Raw genomic sequence first — 18,342 nt, forward strand, 5'->3', positions numbered from 1 at the left:
CGAGTACAGCTGCACACCTGGTTACCGCTGTCATCATGCCGACTACAGCTGCACACCTGGTTATCACCACCACCATGATGAGTACAGCTGCACACCAGGTTACCGCCACCACCATGACGAGTAGAGCTGCACACCGGTTTACTGCCACCACCATGACGAGTACAGATGCACAACCTTCTTTCTTCACCACCATGCCTAGTCCTGCTGGACGCCATGCTTTTGCCACTACTACCACCCTCCCAAAGAAAAAAAAGAGCAAATAGCTGCATGGTACCAGGAAAACTAGGGGCAGACAATGTACCCCCAAAACTGTCATACCACCTCCATCCTCACCTTCCAAACTGTCTTTTTTCTAGTTTGTCTCTCCCTAGTGTGTCTACTCCCATCCCTGATCTCCCAGACCCCACGCATTTTGTAGTCCTTTCCCCAGGGACCCCTTCATCATCAACACATGGCAGACAGTCATCCAAGCTCCACACCCCCCAGGTCCATATTTCACCCTCTTCCAATCCCCCCAAGTTATTTTTTATTTTCCTAGAACGCATACCCATAAAAATCTACACATTCACGCACCTTGGGCCTTTTAGGCCTGTTTACAATTATCATGGAATAACTCAAATAAAAATACTTTTCAAAGTTTATGGCAAATAAAAGATGCATTCCCACTAGCGCAGGGGTCCACCAGGATGGGATTCCGTAATGGATCTGACCTCCTGGTGACCCCAGCTAAGGCTGGCGGACGCATACCTGGGGCCTCGCAGGCCTGCCAGGTTACTTGTTTTCTATTTTCTGTAAAATAATAATAATAATAATAATAATAATAATTTTTATTTATATAGCGCCAACATATTCCACAGCGCTTTACAACTTATAGAGGGGACTTGTACAGACAATAGACATTACAGCATAACAGAAATCACAGTTCAAAATAGATACCAGGAGGAATGAGGGCCCTGCTCGCAAGCTTACAAACTATGAGGAAAAGGGGAGACACGAGAGGTGGATGGTAACAATTGCTTTAGTTATTTGGACCAGCCATAGTGTAAGGCTCGGGTGTTCATGTAAAGCTGCATGAACCAGAAAAAATACTAAATTAAAATTAAAATTACTTTAGTTAGAATTTTGAAACTCTAGGTATTCCTCAGGTATATAGTTGTTAGTAATTTCCAGTTGTTCATATATTTTTATGTTATAGGCATTTCGGTATAACAACCTTTTTTTGGGACTACCCCATATTCACGCACCTGGGGCCTTTTAGGCCTGTGTGCAAATAACACGGAATAACTCAAATAAAAATACTTTTCAAAATGTATTTTACAATTGCAAGGTAAGGATGCATTCCAACTAACGCCAGGAGGGGATCCGTAATGGATCTGACCTCCTGGTGACCTCAGCTAAGGCTGGCGGAATCCCGTCATTCCGGCAGCCTTAGCTGGAGTTACCAGGAGGTCAGATCCATTTATGGGTCCCCTTCTGGTGAACCCCAGCGCTACTGGGAACACAGCCTAAGATGTGTATATTTCAAAACATAATTATGTGCATAAAACAACAAAAAAGTAAGTAAACGGGCACGCCAAATATAGGCATTCTATATGCAATTTTTTTATGAAAACATTTTTTGGTTGTAGCAAACTTGGTGCAGGAATATTTATTTGTAACTTTACATATTCCCCCGACAATTCTCGCATATTATTTTTTTGGCTGAATGTTCCTTGCATACATTTTGTCCACAAGTAGAACAGAAACGCTCCGATTTTCTTTTCTTCTTTGCTGGACAAATATAGCAGCGCTTTCTTTTTTTTTCTCTTTGCTCTGGATGTTCCAGAAAGTGTATTCCACATCGGATCATTGGCTCCGTAATTTGCCTTGATAAGCATATCATGCTGCTTCTCTCCATCATAGTAGGCATCAAAAGTTCATAACAAAGTTCTGTCAAAAATAGACGTCTCATGTCTTTCCTGTTGGCATGGAATTCTGGATTAGTTTGACAATAAACAATGTAGCTATTGAGGGCTGACACATCAAGGATATTGGAAAAAAGGGAATGCAGAATCCACACTCTTCCCAGCAATAGCAGCAATAGCAGAGTCATAAAAGTTGTTCCCCAGCAACAATACAGACAAAAAGACTGAGTATAACATGAAAACCTAGTACAGGCCTAAAAGGCCCCAGGTGCGTGAATATGGGGTAGTCCCAAAAAAAGGTTGTTATACCGAAAAATGTCTGTAACATAAAAATATATGAATAACTGGAAATTACTAACAACTATATACCTGAGGATTACCTAGATTTTCAAAATTCTAACTAAAGTACTTTTACAGAAAATAGAAAACAAGTAACCTGGCAGGCCTGCGAGGCCCCAGGTATGCGTTCTAGGGTTAAATAAAATTGTACTCTTGTTTTCACAATCACTCTTTCTTCTTTGTGTATTTATGTGCCGTCGCCCCAAACACACACTTATTCGACATCACCAAAAACACACACTTATGCGCCGTCACCGAAAACACACACTTGTGTGTACTGTATTGTTGAAGGAACTTGGAACAGGGGTTTAGCCAGAGGTGTTTTATTATTTACAGGAAACATTAAAGATAAATAACATTACAGGTACATTTTAACAATTAAAGGTACATATAAGCAGATTACACCATTTGGTCTTGCCATGAAACACGTCCAATGTCAGAAACAAAGTAGGCAGCAAATGTATCCCTCATTTGGGCAACTTCTACTGTAGTCCTCAGAGGGTGACCTTGGTAATTTGGCAATGTGATAGCAACAGGTTCAACAAGTTCCAAGTTGGGTTTTTCTTTATCCATGATGTAGTTGTGCAGAACAACACAAGCTTTTACACCCTCATCAATGGTCTCAGTTTTTAGATTGATGGGTGTCCCCAAAATGCACCATTTAGATGGCAGCAAATGAAAGGAACACTCCACAGTTCTTCATGCCCTTGTCAGTCGGTAGTTAAAAATCTGTTTGGTGTGATTCAAGTCCCGACTTGAACACAGTTTCTTGAGGTTGGCCCACATTTGAAAGGCCTCATCCCCAACAACAACAAACGGCATTGGCGGTCCTTCAGTCTGGGGAAGAGGACGTGGCTGTGAAAAATTAAATTCATTACGATACAAACGTCGGCCCATGGAAGAGTATTTAAAAGTCTGTGAGTAATTTCCTCATCCAAATGAGCCAATGTCCACGGCAACAAATATACAATCAGCATCTGCAACAGCCATTAGCATAATAGAATTTTTTTCTTGTAATTGAAGTACTCGGATCCAGTCCCAGCAGGTTTCCTAATCTGAATGCGTTTGCCATCCACTGCCCCCAAACAGTTAGGAAAATTACAATTTTGCATGAATTTAGATGCATTTTGCAGGCACAGTTCAGTTGTGGGTTGGGGGAGGAATTCCTCACCAGAACTTCACATGTAGCACAACATGTTTCTCCAACAATCCCAGAGAGCGTGGACACTCCAATCCTGAATTGGAAATATAAAGATGATAAGGTCTCTCTGGTAGCCAGGAATCTGGGGAACAGAAAATGAGAAACAAAAATTAGTACACTGCTTAGGGTGTTAGGGTTAGGGATAGGGTTATGGATAGGGTTAGGGTTATTAGTGACATGAGTTTCTTTTTCAACATTACGTACCTCAGGGTGACCAACAGACGCTCCTCAGCAGGAATGGATCGACGTAGCTGTGTGTCCTGCCTGGTAATGGATCCTCAGACACATTGTAGCAACTAATCGAAGCTCTATTGTGACATCCTAGTGTAGTTGAAAAACTTCTGAGGGTTTGCACACAGCTCTGTGTACAAAGAGTGGTAGGCTCCACGGCTCTCTCTGACTTCAACAATGGGGTGTTGCCAGTAGCGACGGCGACTTCTCCGCCGTCTTTCTCTTTTTCTTTCTTCATAACAAGCAACAGCAAAGGCATAAGCCAAATTCAAATCCAAATCCAGATTACGATATAAGCTCTCCATGCGAAGATCCATCTTGCAGCTGGATACAACAGCAAAAGATGAGGATTTCATCTGTACAAGGATATATACAGAATTTCCATGACACACACCCATTGCACGTGGCTTGTATCAAGGAAATTCGGGAAAAGAATCCGAAAGCATGCGCATAAAAAAACGCAAATGCATGTCAAAATGCATGACTGTGCCAGGATGTAATTACTATTTCTAGTCTTATCCAATTGAATACCTGATATTGTGCCATATATTGTTTGTATATACTTTGTTTTTTATATTTTCTGCTTATAATTCTATAATTTACAGTAACTGATAAAGGTCGCTGTTTATGACCGAAACGTATTGCTGTTACTGCATTTGGAATAAAAACCGCTTGCATACATTAGAAGTTGAGTGCCAGGTTTTTGCTATATATATCACTAAGGTTTTGGAACCTACCTGGGCACCACCTTTTGGAGCTGTGCACACGCTTTTATTGATAAAATGCATGCAAACACTGCATTTTTTAGGCGGATGATGCGGATAAAAAAACTCAGCGTTTGCATGCGTTTTGACATGCGTTTGCGCATGCAGATGATTTGCAAATGTGAACTTAGCCTTAAATGAATTTTCCGCACCTTACTGAAGTGGACTTTTCTTTCAGACTTCTGGATGAAAAATCCATCCTGCTGAACAGGCCCATACATTTTTGGTGTAGCTACACATGAATTTATTTGATATGTTCCCAGTCTATCCTATTCAAATTAGTAAAATTTTATGATGTATAAGATTGTGGTAGCATTGTACACAAGTGAAGAGGCAGTGACCCACAAAGTTCCAACACAAAAGTCTCTTTAATGTGTTTCCTCACAGCATTAAAGTCCAATTCACACAAATACATATAACTTCAGTGTATATTATCAGTGTTCAGTTCACACCAGTTCATAGCAATACATATCATATGGCTTTAGATTTTCAGTCCCTAAACAGGCCAGACTTCCTTTGTCCAGTTTCCCTGGGCGACCGCACGCCATATTACAGTTTCCATATACACAGCCTCATATGTTGCAGAAACTACACATGCCAGCCCACTCCGACTAGTTCCTGTGGGTGTACTGCATCACTGTCTCTTACAGTCTCTTTACTCACACAGACGTACACTGCCCAGGATATCATCCAGATAGCAGCAGGGCACCAAATCCACCTGTTTGCAATCGTTACACATGCTAGTCCTCTTTCGGGCACAGGACATCCACCTCCGGGCACAGGTCTGTTCAGATCCATCTCTTTTGGGCACAGGACATCCACCTCCAGGTACAGGACATGTTTACAACCGTTTCTTTCGGGCACAGAACTTCCACCTCCGGGCACAGGACTGTCCACATCCGATTCCTTCAGGCACAGGACACCCACCTCCGGGCACAGGACTGCCCACATACAAGACCAGTACCATGGATGACTTGCATCGCTGTGTAGGGTGCAGGTGCCAGACTATTCAGCTGCCCTGGGTGCTGGCTCCACTGGCCTGTGCCTCTATGCACTCAGCCAGCGCTCTGCAGGCCTCTGCTCTGCACACCAGCACACACCAGACTGACACTGACGTGCACCTCACACCTGATACACCCACACCTCTTACTGCAGGGCTTTTAACACACACAAACCTGTGGCTTTCAGCCACATGGAAAACCCAGATCGGAAATCCGTGACTCCCATGCACACCTATGGATTTCATCTGTCTGCATGCACAACCTGGGGAGAAGACACAGAAACCCCTACCTGTGACATGAGTCACTGCCTCACAGATGCTTAAATGAATTATCTACGTTAACAGAAATAATTACTTTGGTCTTGGCCATCCTTGGATCCATGACATATATTCTATTTCTGTAACCACACCACACGTCTCCATAGACAGCTGCTGAACAGCGGATCGATTGCTGTGGCCTCCCCAAGTCTACAACTTTTGGGTTGTCCAGATCCCAGTTCCTAACTGATAGAAATTAATTTATTAAAAGCACAACAAAAAACTTCATATTCTAATCATGAATATTTCTCAACTCTACTTACTGGAATTCCTTTTAAAAATTGCAAGTGTCCCATCTCCCAGAGTAGTAACTACACGGTCATTGTTATGCCTGTGGTAAATGACAGATGCAAACCAATAAATACCTTAGTAACATCAGAACTCTAAACAGTCTGATCACTCGCAATTTCATTTCTGGAAAACAAAAAAAAATGTTTTTCGGTTCTGCTTACACCTGAACTCTTCTAATCTCCATATTTAGGCTAAGGCCTTCAAGGTGTCTTTACACAATTTTCCAGTTGGGTTCACTTAAAAACACCTGAAAAGCCACTAAATAAACACTCAAAAGAAAGAGCATAAATATCATTTAAAATTGACTTGCTGTCAGTACGTTTAATCTTTTGAGCATTTTAACAGCTTCAGTTTTCCAAATACGCCAAATGGTTAAAACAAGTGACTTGACCATTCTTCAGGCATTTTCCTCCAGAAAGATGCTCTATAATTTATAATAGAAGTCAATGGGAAATCTTAAAAGATGTCCTGAAGAGAGGGGCGTTTTTGAATGGAGTTCAAAATATGTCGGAAAAAACATTGCAAAATGATGTAAAAACTGTTGTAAAATCAAAAACGTGAAAAACCGCTGAGGATATGACCACAACAACGATTAAAAAAAAACACTCTAGGAAAAAAAATAAAAAATAACAAAACGCTAGTGTTTCCTAAAGCTCAGCGTCTTTGCCTACCTTAACAAATGTTATGGGTAATGAAAAAGAAAACATCGACACTGTGGTTTTTGTCTCCTTTTGGTTTGTTGTTTTAAATAACACTGCTTTGTTTGTGATACTTCCTGGTTTTTGGCTTTAACAAAACCATATTGATAAGAGTCATGTGTGGATTATACTGTATGTGTTTTTTAATCCCTTCGTGATGGAGCCAAAATTTTAAAATCTAACTAGTATCACTTTATGTGGTAATAACTCTGGAACCTCTGGAACACTTCAACAAATTCCAGTGATTTTGAGATTGTTTTTTCGTGACTAGTGTTGAGCATTCCGATACCGCAAGTATCGGGTATCGGACGATATTTGCGGTATCGGAATTCCGATACCGAGTTCCGATATTTTCCATATATCGGATACCGGAATCGGAAGTTCCCAGAATTCAAACTGCCCGAATTCAGCCAATGAGGACTGATTAGACGTGTGGGCAAATCCTATTCTGCATTTTGGGCATGTAACTACTGGCATGGCTGTGATTGGCTGCTGAAATGATGTCATGCTGCAGTTTAAAAGTCGCTGCCACCATTTTGGGCTCACTCTGCTGTGAATTCAGTTAGGGACAGGACGCTGTGTTCTGACTGAGGGCCAGTTTAGAGATAGCGATTTCATTGTGCTTTACCTAGGCTAATTTAGCAACTGCTGTGTGAGAACCTTGCTTTTGCCTTGCAGCGCTGTTCACAGCTGTCTGCAAGGTCTCTGTGTGAGTGCACATCGCTCTGTAGTCTGTGTGCAGCCACAGCCGGTTGTATTCAGCTCAGGGTGCGTCACTGCCTCATACCGTTCCATTGTCTGTTTCTCAATTAGTGCAGCCTGCTGCACATTTTTTCAAATATTTCCTATTAGTGGCTTTCCATCCGTATCTAGCTAAATTGTGGAAAAACACTACATAGGATAACATAGAGGAGCTTTTTTTGGCCTTGCAGAGCCATTTACGGCTGTCTGCACGGTCTCTGTGTGAGTGCACATCGCTCTGTAGTCATTTCTGCAAAAAAAAAAAAAAAAAAAAATAAAGTTCACCAAACACACCACTTTACAGTTGTGTAGGCCACATTAGCTCATATTAAAGTCTAGTCCACACTTTAGAAAATTAGTGTTTCTTATACCTGTTAGGAGCTGTTCAGGAATAAGCACACTAAGCCCTTAGTACTTTTCTGCTTATCTTTATCAGTTAACCAAGATGAAGAGGGCAGGGAGTAAGGCACGTGGGTGTGGGCACGGAGCAGGGAGAGGACATGGGGATTCTGTGCCTGCTGCGGGCATCGGTGACTCATCATCACCCAGTTTCAGCAGGGAACAGTCCTTCATGCACAGCTTTGTAGGAGATAGCCGTACACCGCTGCTGCGTGAAGAATAAATTGAAGCCGTTGTCGGATGGATAGCAGCTAACGCATCGACTTCAATTAGTGCCACATCCTCTCAGGCACAGAGCACTGGAGAGCACCCATCTGTCTCTTCACCACCTGAAAAATTGCCCAGGCAGTCAGAGAGCCCAGGACAGGAGCCATCTCTACTTCTGTTCCCTGAATCTCTTGGCTTGGAAACGGGGCCAGCCAAGCAGCATTGGAGAAATGGAAGAAGAGGCAGTGTGCAGTGATGCCCAACAGCTTTGTCTCTCTGACTCTGAAGAGGCCGGTGGGCCAGTGCCTCTGGTCACCACACCGCAGTACGCATCTGATGATGAGACTCAGGTGCCACTTTCAGGTGCGTACTGTGCTGCCGAGACTACCCAGGAGGAGCAGTTGGTGGCAGAGGGTAGTGTAGATGGTGAGGTCCTTGACCCATCATGGCGTGAGGTACAGGAAGGTGGTGGGAGCAGCTCTGAGGAAGAGATTCCCCGAACGGGCGAAAGATGGAGAGGGAGGGGGAAGACTGCGGTTCCTGTAGCCTCCACTTCGGCACCCGTTAGGAGCACCCCTCTTCCAAAAGCCAAAACGGGCGCTCCCAAGACTTGCAGTGCCTGGTCCTTTTTTGACACAGTTGCAGATGACATTTGCTTTGTCAAATGCAAGGTGTGTCATCAGAAAGTCAAAAGAGGGAAAAATGTCAGCAACCTCAATACCACAAATATGTGGAAACATGTGCGGACCAAGCACACAGTGGAGTTACAAAAACACACTGAAGACCTAGGCCAACCAACAGCGGCACCTACCACCTCTTCAGCTCGTGTTGTTGCCCCTTCCTCCAGCTCACACACAGCTGGTTCGGCTTCCTCACTGGATCGCCATGGAAGAACCTCTGGCACTGTTGTCCAGAGACCCACCGTAATTCCACCCACAGCACCACGTTCCCAGTCATCCTCACACTCCCAGCCCAGTCTACAGCCATCGGTAGCACAGGCAAGGGAGAAAAGGCGGCCATTCTCAGCAAACCACCCCCGAGCACAGGCTCTGAATGCTGGCATTGCAAAACTACTGTCCCTTGAAATGCTGTCATTCAGGCTGGTGGAGACTGACAGCTTCCGTAACTTGATGGCATTGGCAGTCCCACAATACAATGTGCCCAGACGCTTTTATTTCAGCAGGCAAGCTGTCCCTGCCCTGCACAAGCATGTGGAGGGACACATAAAACACGTGCTACTGAACGCCGTCAGTAGCAAGGTCCACCTCACCACCGATGCGTGGACCAGTCACCATGGACAGGGGCGATACCTTCCCCTCACTGCCCATTGGGTTAATGTTGTTGAGCCGGGTACAGATCGTGCGAGTGGCGCAGGACGTGTTCTGCCAACTCCAAGGATTGCAGGAATCCAGTCTGTACGCATTGACTCCTCCTCATACACAAGTTCCTCAGAATCATCGCTGCAGGAGCCGTCACAGTCCACCTCCACATGGACCCGTGAACGTTTACCTGTTACGACCGACATGAGCACAGCTGTGGTGAAACGTCAACAGGTTGTCTTGAAATTAATTTCTTTGGGGAATCGAAGCCACACAGCGCAGGAGCTCTGGAATGCCATCAAGCAGGAGAGCGACATGTGGTTTGTGCAGCGAATCTCCAGCAAGGAATGGTAGTGTGTGACAATGGCCGAAATCTGGTGACAGCTCTGGCCCTAGGCAACCTCACTCACATCCCATGTCTGGCACATGTGCTCAACTTGGTCGTGCAGAGTTTTTTGAGGGACTATCCAGATCTTGATGCACTGCTGCACAAGGTCCGCCTAGAGTGTGCTCACTTGCGGCGCTCCAGCATGGCAAGATTGCGCATTGCAGCTCAGCAGCGCCGATTCCGCCTTCCGGAACATTGCATCATATGTGACCTACCCACCAGGTGGAATTCCACGTAACATATGTTGGAGCGGTTGTGTGAGCAGCAGCCAGCAGTAATGGAGTACCAGCTGCATCAGGCGCAAAGAAATCGCACTCCGCGCCGTTCAGACTTCACAACCACTGAGTGGGCCACTATGAAGGACGTCTGCCAGGTTTTGCGTTCCTTCGATGATTCCATGCGGATGGCGAGTGCAGATGATGCACTAGTCAGCATGACTGTCCCCCTTACCTGCCTGCTTCAACAAACACTGCAAGCGCTAAGGGATGATGTTGTGGAAGAGGTGGAGGATGAGGAGTCACCAATTCCTTCAGTTTCTGGACAGTCAGCGCTACGTGGTTTCTCACAAAGGCCTAGGCAAGGGACACTTTGTGAGGAGGATGAGGAGGAGTCAATGGAGGAGGAAGACATCGGTCCAGAGGAGGGAGTTACACAATTCTCCAGTAGTCAGTGTGTAGAGCGAGGGTGGGGAGATGCAGAGCAGGCAGAGATCACGCCTCATGCAGGGGGCAGCGTTTCTTGGCCAGTTGGCAGTCTGCAGCGCATGGCTGATTATATGCTGCAGTGCCTGAGAAACGACCGCCGCATCGCCCACATTCTCAACACAGCTGATTATTGGGAGTTCACCCTCCTCGATCCTCGCTACCGGGACAACGTAGAAAGCCTCATCACACCATTGTACCGGGAGCGAAAAATGCGGGAGTACCAAGACACACTGGTGAATTCCATCATCTTCTCCAGTCCAACTGAGAGAAGTGCTGCTAGTGCATTACAAAGCAGCTCAGTGCATCCAGGCAGTGGAGGAGGCTCTGCACAAAGAGGGAGCAGAAGCAGTGCCTCAGCACAAGGCAAGACCAGTATGGCCCAACTGTGGCACAATTTTGTGTGCCCGCCACACATGTCTACACCATCACAGATGGCTCCAGTCAGCAGGAGGCAACATTTCCGTCAGATGGTGACAGACTACATGTCTTGCCCTCTTACTGTACTCTCAGACGGCTCTTCCCCCTTCAAATTTTGGGCCTCTAAGCTGGATACATTGCCAGAGCTAAGCCAGTATGCATTGGAAGTGCTGGCTTGCCCTGCTAGTGTATTATCGGAACGCGTCTTTAGTGCCGCAGGTGGTGTACTAACAGACCGTCGCATGCGACTATCCTCCGATAACGTTGACCAGCTTACTTTTCTGAAAATGAACAAGGCCAGGATCTCGCAGGAATTTGCTACTCCTCTTCCAGATTAAAAAAATAGTTGGCTACAGTATCCAGGTCTCCTGTTGCGTTCATGTTTCTACCACCTGAACTGTAATCCCTGGGCTCCAACACCGCCAGTTGATGCTCAGAAGTGCTGGCTGCACAGTCAAAACACATGACCCAGTGTTATTGGGTTTCAGTAACGTCAGCTGATCTCCAGCTGTGTAGCCAGCAATGTGTCCTGCGACCACCACGCTGACACAACTACTGAAATTTAAGGGAACCTGTCCCCCCCAGGTGTTTGTTACTGAAAGAGCCACCTTGTGCAGCAGTAATGCTGCAAAAGGAAAAGGTAGCTCTTTTAGTTTAGCTCCTTGCACACGCAGAACTTAATACTTATAAAATGTGTCCCCTGATACCGTGAGACCGTCCCGGAGGTGGGACTTTCCTTCGTAATGGGACGCAGCACAGCCGTCATTCCTACCCCTTTGGTGCCATGCGCTGCCTCCTCAGCGTTGTTTGAATCTGTCACGTAGCCAGCGCTGTTATGTTATCCCTTGGCCAAGCGCACTTACCGCTGCCCGTCTTCTGATATCATTTGTTATCAGGCTGCCTGCGCCTGTGCGGACGCGCTGCCCGAGATTCTGCCTCGCAGTCTCTTCTGATTTAATCACACTGCGGGCCTGGGATCCATGGGCATGCGCAGTGCATATCTTCACCTCAGGCTCTCACTCATCTATCTCCGCCTTCTTCAGACTGTGCACCGTCAGCTGATCCCTAATAGCATGCCACGGCCGTGACGCCGCACAGTCTGATAAAGCCGGAAGGAGGGGAGTGAGAGGCGAAAATATGCATTGTGCATGCCCATGGATCCCAGGCCCGCATTGTGATTAAATCAGAAGAGACTGGGAGGCGGGATCCCAGGCAGCGCGGCCGCACAGGCGCAGCCAGCCTGATAACAAATGATATCAGAAGACGGGCAGCGGTAAGTGCGCTTGGCCAAGGGATAACATAACAGCGCTGGCTACGTGACAGATTCAAACAACGCTGAGGAGGCGGCGCACGGCACCAACGGGGTAGGAATGACGGCTGTGCTGCGTTCCATTAAAAAGGAAAGTCTCACCTCCGGGACGGTCTCACGGTGTGAGGGGACACATTTCATAAGTGTCTAGTTCTGCGTTTGCAAGGAACATAATTAAAAGAGCCACCTTTTACTTGTACAGCATTAGTGCTGTACAAGATGGCTATTTCAGCTACAAACGCCTGGGGGGGGTTAGAGGTTCCCTTTCAACTTGCTCCAATTAGGCCTCTGCCTACACTCCGCTCCTCCTTGATTCCCTGGGCTCTAACACCGCCAGTTGGTGCCCGGAAGTGCTGGCTGCACAGAGAAAAACACCAGCCACTGTGTCAGTGGGGTTTAGTAACGCCAGCTGTTCCCCTGCTGTGTAGCCAGCAACGTGTCCTGCAATCGCCACGCAGACACAACAGACACTAAGCTGCTTCCAGTGCAGGCTTTGGCCTACACTCTGCTCCTCCTGCTGACCCTGGGCTCTAACACCGCCAGTTGGCGCTCGGAAGTGCTGGCTGCACAGAGAAAAACACTCGCCGCTGTGTCAGTGGGGTTCAGTAACGCCAGCTGTTCCCCTTCTGTGTAGCCAGCAACGTGTCCTGCAAACGCCACGCAGACACAACAGACACTAAGCTGCCTCCAGTGCAGGTTTTGGGCTACACTCTGCTCCCCTGCTGACCCTGGACTCTAACACCGCCAGTTAGTGCTTGGAAGTGCTGGCTGCACAGAGAAAAACACCCGCCACTGTGTCAGTGGGATTCAGTAACGCCAGCTGTTCCCCTGCTGTGTAGCCAGCAATGTGTCCTGCAAATGCCACGTAGACACGACAGATATTAAACTGCCTCCAGTGCAGGCTTCGGCCTACACTCTGCTCCTCTGCTCCTCCTTGATTCCCTGGGCTCTAACACCGCCAGTTGGAGCCCGGAAGTGCTGGCTGCACAGACAAAACACCCGCCACTGTGTCAGTGGGGTTCAGTAACGCCAGCTGTTCCCCTGCTGTGTAGCCGGCAACGTGTCCTGCAAACGCCACACGCAGACACTACAACAAAAATTAAAGGGAACCTGCCCCCCTCCCAGGCGTTTGTAACTAGAAGAGCCACCTTGTGTAGCACAAATGCTGCATTTTGACAAGGTGGCTCTTTTTGTTATACTCATTGCACATGCAGAACTAAACACTTATAAAATGTGTCCCCTGATACCGATTAACCATCCCGGAGGTGTGACTTTCCTACGTAATGACACGCAGCAACCCCCTTGGTGGCATGCGCCGCCTCCTCTGAGTTGTATGAATCTGTCCCGGAGCCTGCGCTGTTATGTTATCCCTTGGCCATGCACGTTTAGCGCTGCCCGTCTTCTGACATCATTTGTTGTCAGGATGGCTGCGCCTGTGTGACCGCCCTGCCCAAGATCACGCCCTGCAGTGTCTTATTTCTTCTCACTGCGGGGCTGGGATTCATGGGCATGCGCAGTGCATATCTGGGGTGGGGTTCAGTAACGCCAGCTGTTCCCCTGCTGTGTAGCCAGCAACATGTCCTGCAAACGCCACGCAGACACAACAGACAATAAGCTGCCTCCAGTGCAGGCTTCGGCCTACACTCTGCTCCCCCTGCTGACCCTTGGCTCCAACACCGCTAGTTGGGGCTCTAGGAAGACAATCTTGAATAGGTCCCCCTGGTTCCAGTACCATCATCTGGTTCCGGGCAGAGCCTTTGGCTTTGGTGCCTCCTTCTGGGTATCCGAGTTCCACCAACGTCAGGTGGTCCTTGGTAGAGCTTTCTGGCAAGGGTACCTCCTGCTTAGTAACCGGGTTCCAGTAACGTCAGCTGGTCCTCGGTAGTTCCATTGGCTCTTGTACCTTCGGCTACCCATCCGGGTTCCAGTACCGTCAGCTATTTTTCGTCAGTGTCTTTTGCTCTTGTACCCTCTGATCCCCATCCTGGTTCCAGTACAGTCAGCTGGTTCTGGGCAGAGCCTTTGGCTTAGGTGCCTCCTTCTGGGTATCCGAGTTCCACCAACGTCAGGTGGTCCTTGGTAGTGCTTTCTGGCACGGGTACCTCCTGCTTAGTAACCGGGTTCCAGTAATGTCAGCTGGTCCTCAGTAGTTCCATTGGCTCTTGGACCTTCGGGTAGCCATCAGAGTTCCAGTTCCATCAGCTAGTTATCGGCATTTTCTCAGCCTTCTTGTACCTTCTGCTACATTTCCAAGTTCAAGACCCTAAAGACGATGACCCGGAAGACCGAGAAGCAGAAGAACAAGAGGCTGCAGAACAAAGAGCAAAGAACATTAAGCATAAGACTAAACATCAGAGCAAAAGATATTATCTAAATTATAAGCAGAAGAAGACTAAGCAGTGTATGGGGGTGAGTCCGTTCCTCCTCGTCGTGCCCCTGGAAAAAGCCTGCTGCTGCAGGCCTAACTGTTATGATCCAGTGACCCTGGAGCCGCATGAGACTATCTCTGGAGTAGGTGGTATCTGTACTGACCGCAATCCTAATACTGACACCGCAACTAGAAGTAGCCGTGGGATGTACCTAACATGGCCTAGACACCTCGACACAGCCAGGGGACTAAATACCCCTAAAGATGGAAATGGGAAATCCTAGTCTAGCTGGACAAAAACACAATAGATTGCACTGCACATAAAAGCACACTACATGTGTGCTGCAGAGAACAAAAAACAAGACACTTATCTTAGCAGAAATATCAGCAGGGCAAGTGGAGCCAGACAGAGATGCAATCCCTCCAAGATACAATGGACAACTGGCAGGGATTGAAGGATCTTAAAACCCTAAATACCTAATAGAGCTGCAATAAGCAGAAACACCTGCCCTGCTTACAATCCAGAGACCACTGCACTACCACTAACAACCACCGGAGGGAGCCCAAGAGCAGAATTCACAACAGTACCCCCCCCTTCCCTTGAAGAGGGGTCACCGAACCCTCACCAGAGCCAGGCCAATCAGGACGAGCCAGATGAAAGGCCCGAACCAAATTCGCAGCATGGACATCAGAGGCAAAAGCCCAAGAATTATCCTCCTGGCCGTAACCCTTCCATTTGACAAGGTACTGAAGCTTCCGTCTCGAAAAACGAGAATCCAAAATCTTCTCAACCACATACTCCAACTCCCCATCAACCAACACAGGAGCCGGAGGATCAACAGAGGGAAGAACGGGCGTCACATATTTCCACAATAAAGATCTATGGAAAACATTATGGATGGCAAAAGATGGCGGAAGGGCCAAATGAAAAGAAACCGGATTGATAATCTCAGAAATCCTATAAGGACCAATAAACCGAGGCTTAAACTTAGGGGAAGAAACCTTCATAGGAACATGACGGGAAGACAACCAGACCAAGTCCCCAACCCGAAGCCGGGAACCAACACACCGACGACGATTAGCAAAACGTTGCACCTCCTCCTGAGACAACACCAAATTGTCCACAACATGAGCCCAAATTTCCTGCAATCTTTCAACCACAGAATCCACACCAGGACAATCAGAAGGCTCAACCTGCCCTGAAGAAAAACGAGGATGAAAACCAAAATTACAAAAGAAAGGCGAAACCAAGGTAGCCGAACTAGCCCGATTATTATCGGCAAACTCGGCCAATGGCAAGAAAGCCACCCAGTCATCCTGATCAGCAGACACGAAGCATCTCAAATAAGTTTCCAAAGTCTGATTAGTTCGCTCGGTTTGGCCATTTGTCTGAGGATGGAATGCGGAAGAAAAAGACAAATCAATGCCCAGCCTAGTACAAAAGGCTCGCCAAAACCTAGAAACAAACTGGGAACCTCTGTCGGACACAATATTCTCCGGAATACCATGCAAACGGACCACATGCTGAAAAAACAATGGAACCAAATCAGAAGAGGAAGGCAAGTTAGGCAAAGGCACCAAATGAACCATCTTAGAAAACCGGTCACAAACCACCCAGATAACCGACATCCTCTGGGAAACCGGAAGGTCTGAAATAAAATCCATAGAAATATGCGTCCAAGGCCTCTCAGGGACCGGCAAAGGCAAAAGCAACCCACTAGCGCGGGAACAACAAGGCTTAGCCCGCGCACAAGTCCCACAGGACTGCACAAAAGAACGCACATCCCGCGACAAAGAAGGCCACCAAAAAGACCTACCAACCAAATCTCTGGTACCAAAAATACCAGGATGACCAGCCAACACAGAACAATGAACCTCCAAAATCACTCTACTAGTCCATTTATCAGGAACGAACAGTTTCCCCACTGGACAGCGGTCAGGTTTGTCAGCCTGAAATTCCTGAAGAACCCGTCGCAAATCAGGGAAGATGGCAGAAAGGACCACCCCTTCCTTTAGAATGCCGACTGGTTCAGGGACTTCCGGAGAATCAGGCAAAAAGCTCCTAGAGAGGGCATCAGCCTTAATATTCTTAGAAACCGGAAGATACGAGACCACGAAATCAAAACGGGAGAAAAACAAAGACCATCGAGCCTGTCTAGGATTCAGCCGCTTGGCAGACTCGAGGTAAATCAGATTTTTATGATCGGTCAAGACCACAATACGGTGCTTGGCTCCCTCAAGCCAATGTCGCCATTCCTCGAACGCCCACTTCATAGCCAAAAATTCCCGATTGCCGACATCATAATTACGTTCAGCAGGCAAAAACTTTCGGGAAAAGAAGGCACATGGCCTCATCAAGGAACCATCAGAATTCCTCTGAGACAAAACGGCCCATGCCCCAATCTCAGAAGCGTCCACCTCAACCTGAAATGGAAGAGAAACATCTGGCTGACGCAACACCGGGGCAGAAGGAAATCGGCGTTTAAGCTCCTGAAAGGCAGAGACAGCCGCAGAGGACCAATTCGTCACATCAGCGCCCTTTTTCGTCAAATCGGTCAGGGGTTTAACCACACTGGAGAAGTTAGCAATGAAACGGCGATAAAAATTAGCAAAGCCGAAACATTTCTGAAGACTCTTCACGGATGTGGGCTGAATCCAATCATGAATGGCCTGTACTTTAACCGGATCCATCTCTATAGATGAGGGAGAAAAAATAAAGCCCAAAAAAGAAACCTTCTGCACTCCAAAGAGACACTTAGACCCCTTCACAAATAAAGCATTATCACAAAGGATCTGAAATACCATCCTGACCTGTTTCACATGAGACTCCCAATCATCGGAAAAAATCAAAATGTCATCCAAATATACAATCATGAGTTTATCAAGATAATTCCGAAAGATATCATGCATGAAGGACTGAAAAACAGATGGAGCATTAGAGAGCCCGAAAGGCATCACAAGGTATTCAAAATGGCCCTCGGGCGTATTAAACGCAGTTTTCCATTCATCACCCTGCTTAATACGAACGAGATTATATGACCCTAGAAAGGTCAATCTTAGTAAACGAACTAGCCCCCTTAATCCTAGCAAACAAATCGGAAAGCAAAGGCAAAGGGTATTGAAATTTGACCGTAATCTTATTCAAGAGGCGATAATCAATACAGGGTCTCAAGGAGCCATCCTTCTTGGCTACAAAAAAAAAATCCCGCTCCCAATGGTTTAGAAGATGGCCAAATATGCCCTTTCTCCAAAGACTCTGCCCTAACTCTGCATGGCGGTATGTTCAGGCACAGACAGGTTGAAAAGTCGGCCCTTAGGAAACTTACAACCTGGAATCAAGTCAATAGCACAATCACAGTCCCTATGCGGTGGAAGGGAACTGGACTTGGGCTCATCGAACACATCCTGAAAATCAGACAAGAACTCTGGAATTTCAGAAGAGGGGGAAGAGGAGATTGACATCAAAGGAACGTCACCATGAACTCACTGACAACCCCAACTAGTCACAGACATAGATTTCCAATCCAACACAGGATTATGTACCTGCAACCATGGAAAACCCAGCACAATAGCATCATGCAAATTATGCAACACCAGAACGCGACAATCCTCCCGATGGGCTGGCGCAAAGCACATGGTCACCTGTGTCCCAAACTGGGATTTATTTTTAGCCAAAGGTGTAGCATCAATGCCCCTTAAAGGAATAGGGTTCTCCAAAGACTGCAACGGAAAACCACAACGTCT

General features: G+C 46.9%; 1 protein-coding gene across 5 annotated transcripts in view; it reads right to left on the bottom strand.

Moving 5' to 3' along the window:
* The window catches only part of LOC143764762 (C-Jun-amino-terminal kinase-interacting protein 4-like), a 951,487-nt gene that overhangs the window by 112,356 nt on the left and 820,789 nt on the right, over nucleotides 1-18,342 (bottom strand). For 4 of the 5 annotated variants that reach the window (XM_077250696.1, XM_077250698.1, XM_077250699.1 and 1 more), the window contains 2 exons: nucleotides 6,021-6,088; nucleotides 5,795-5,943 (listed from right to left, as the gene is read on the bottom strand). The exons of the other annotated variant lie outside the window; for it this stretch is intronic. In XM_077250696.1, coding sequence (XP_077106811.1) covers nucleotides 5,795-5,943; nucleotides 6,021-6,088 — 217 coding nt within the window. The remainder of the gene's footprint in view (nucleotides 1-5,794; nucleotides 5,944-6,020; nucleotides 6,089-18,342) is intronic. 5 annotated transcript variants of the gene reach the window in all.

The sequence above is a fragment of the Ranitomeya variabilis genome, chromosome 4 (genome assembly GCF_051348905.1).
Source record: "Ranitomeya variabilis isolate aRanVar5 chromosome 4, aRanVar5.hap1, whole genome shotgun sequence".
NCBI classification, from domain to species: Eukaryota; Metazoa; Chordata; class Amphibia; order Anura; family Dendrobatidae; genus Ranitomeya; species Ranitomeya variabilis.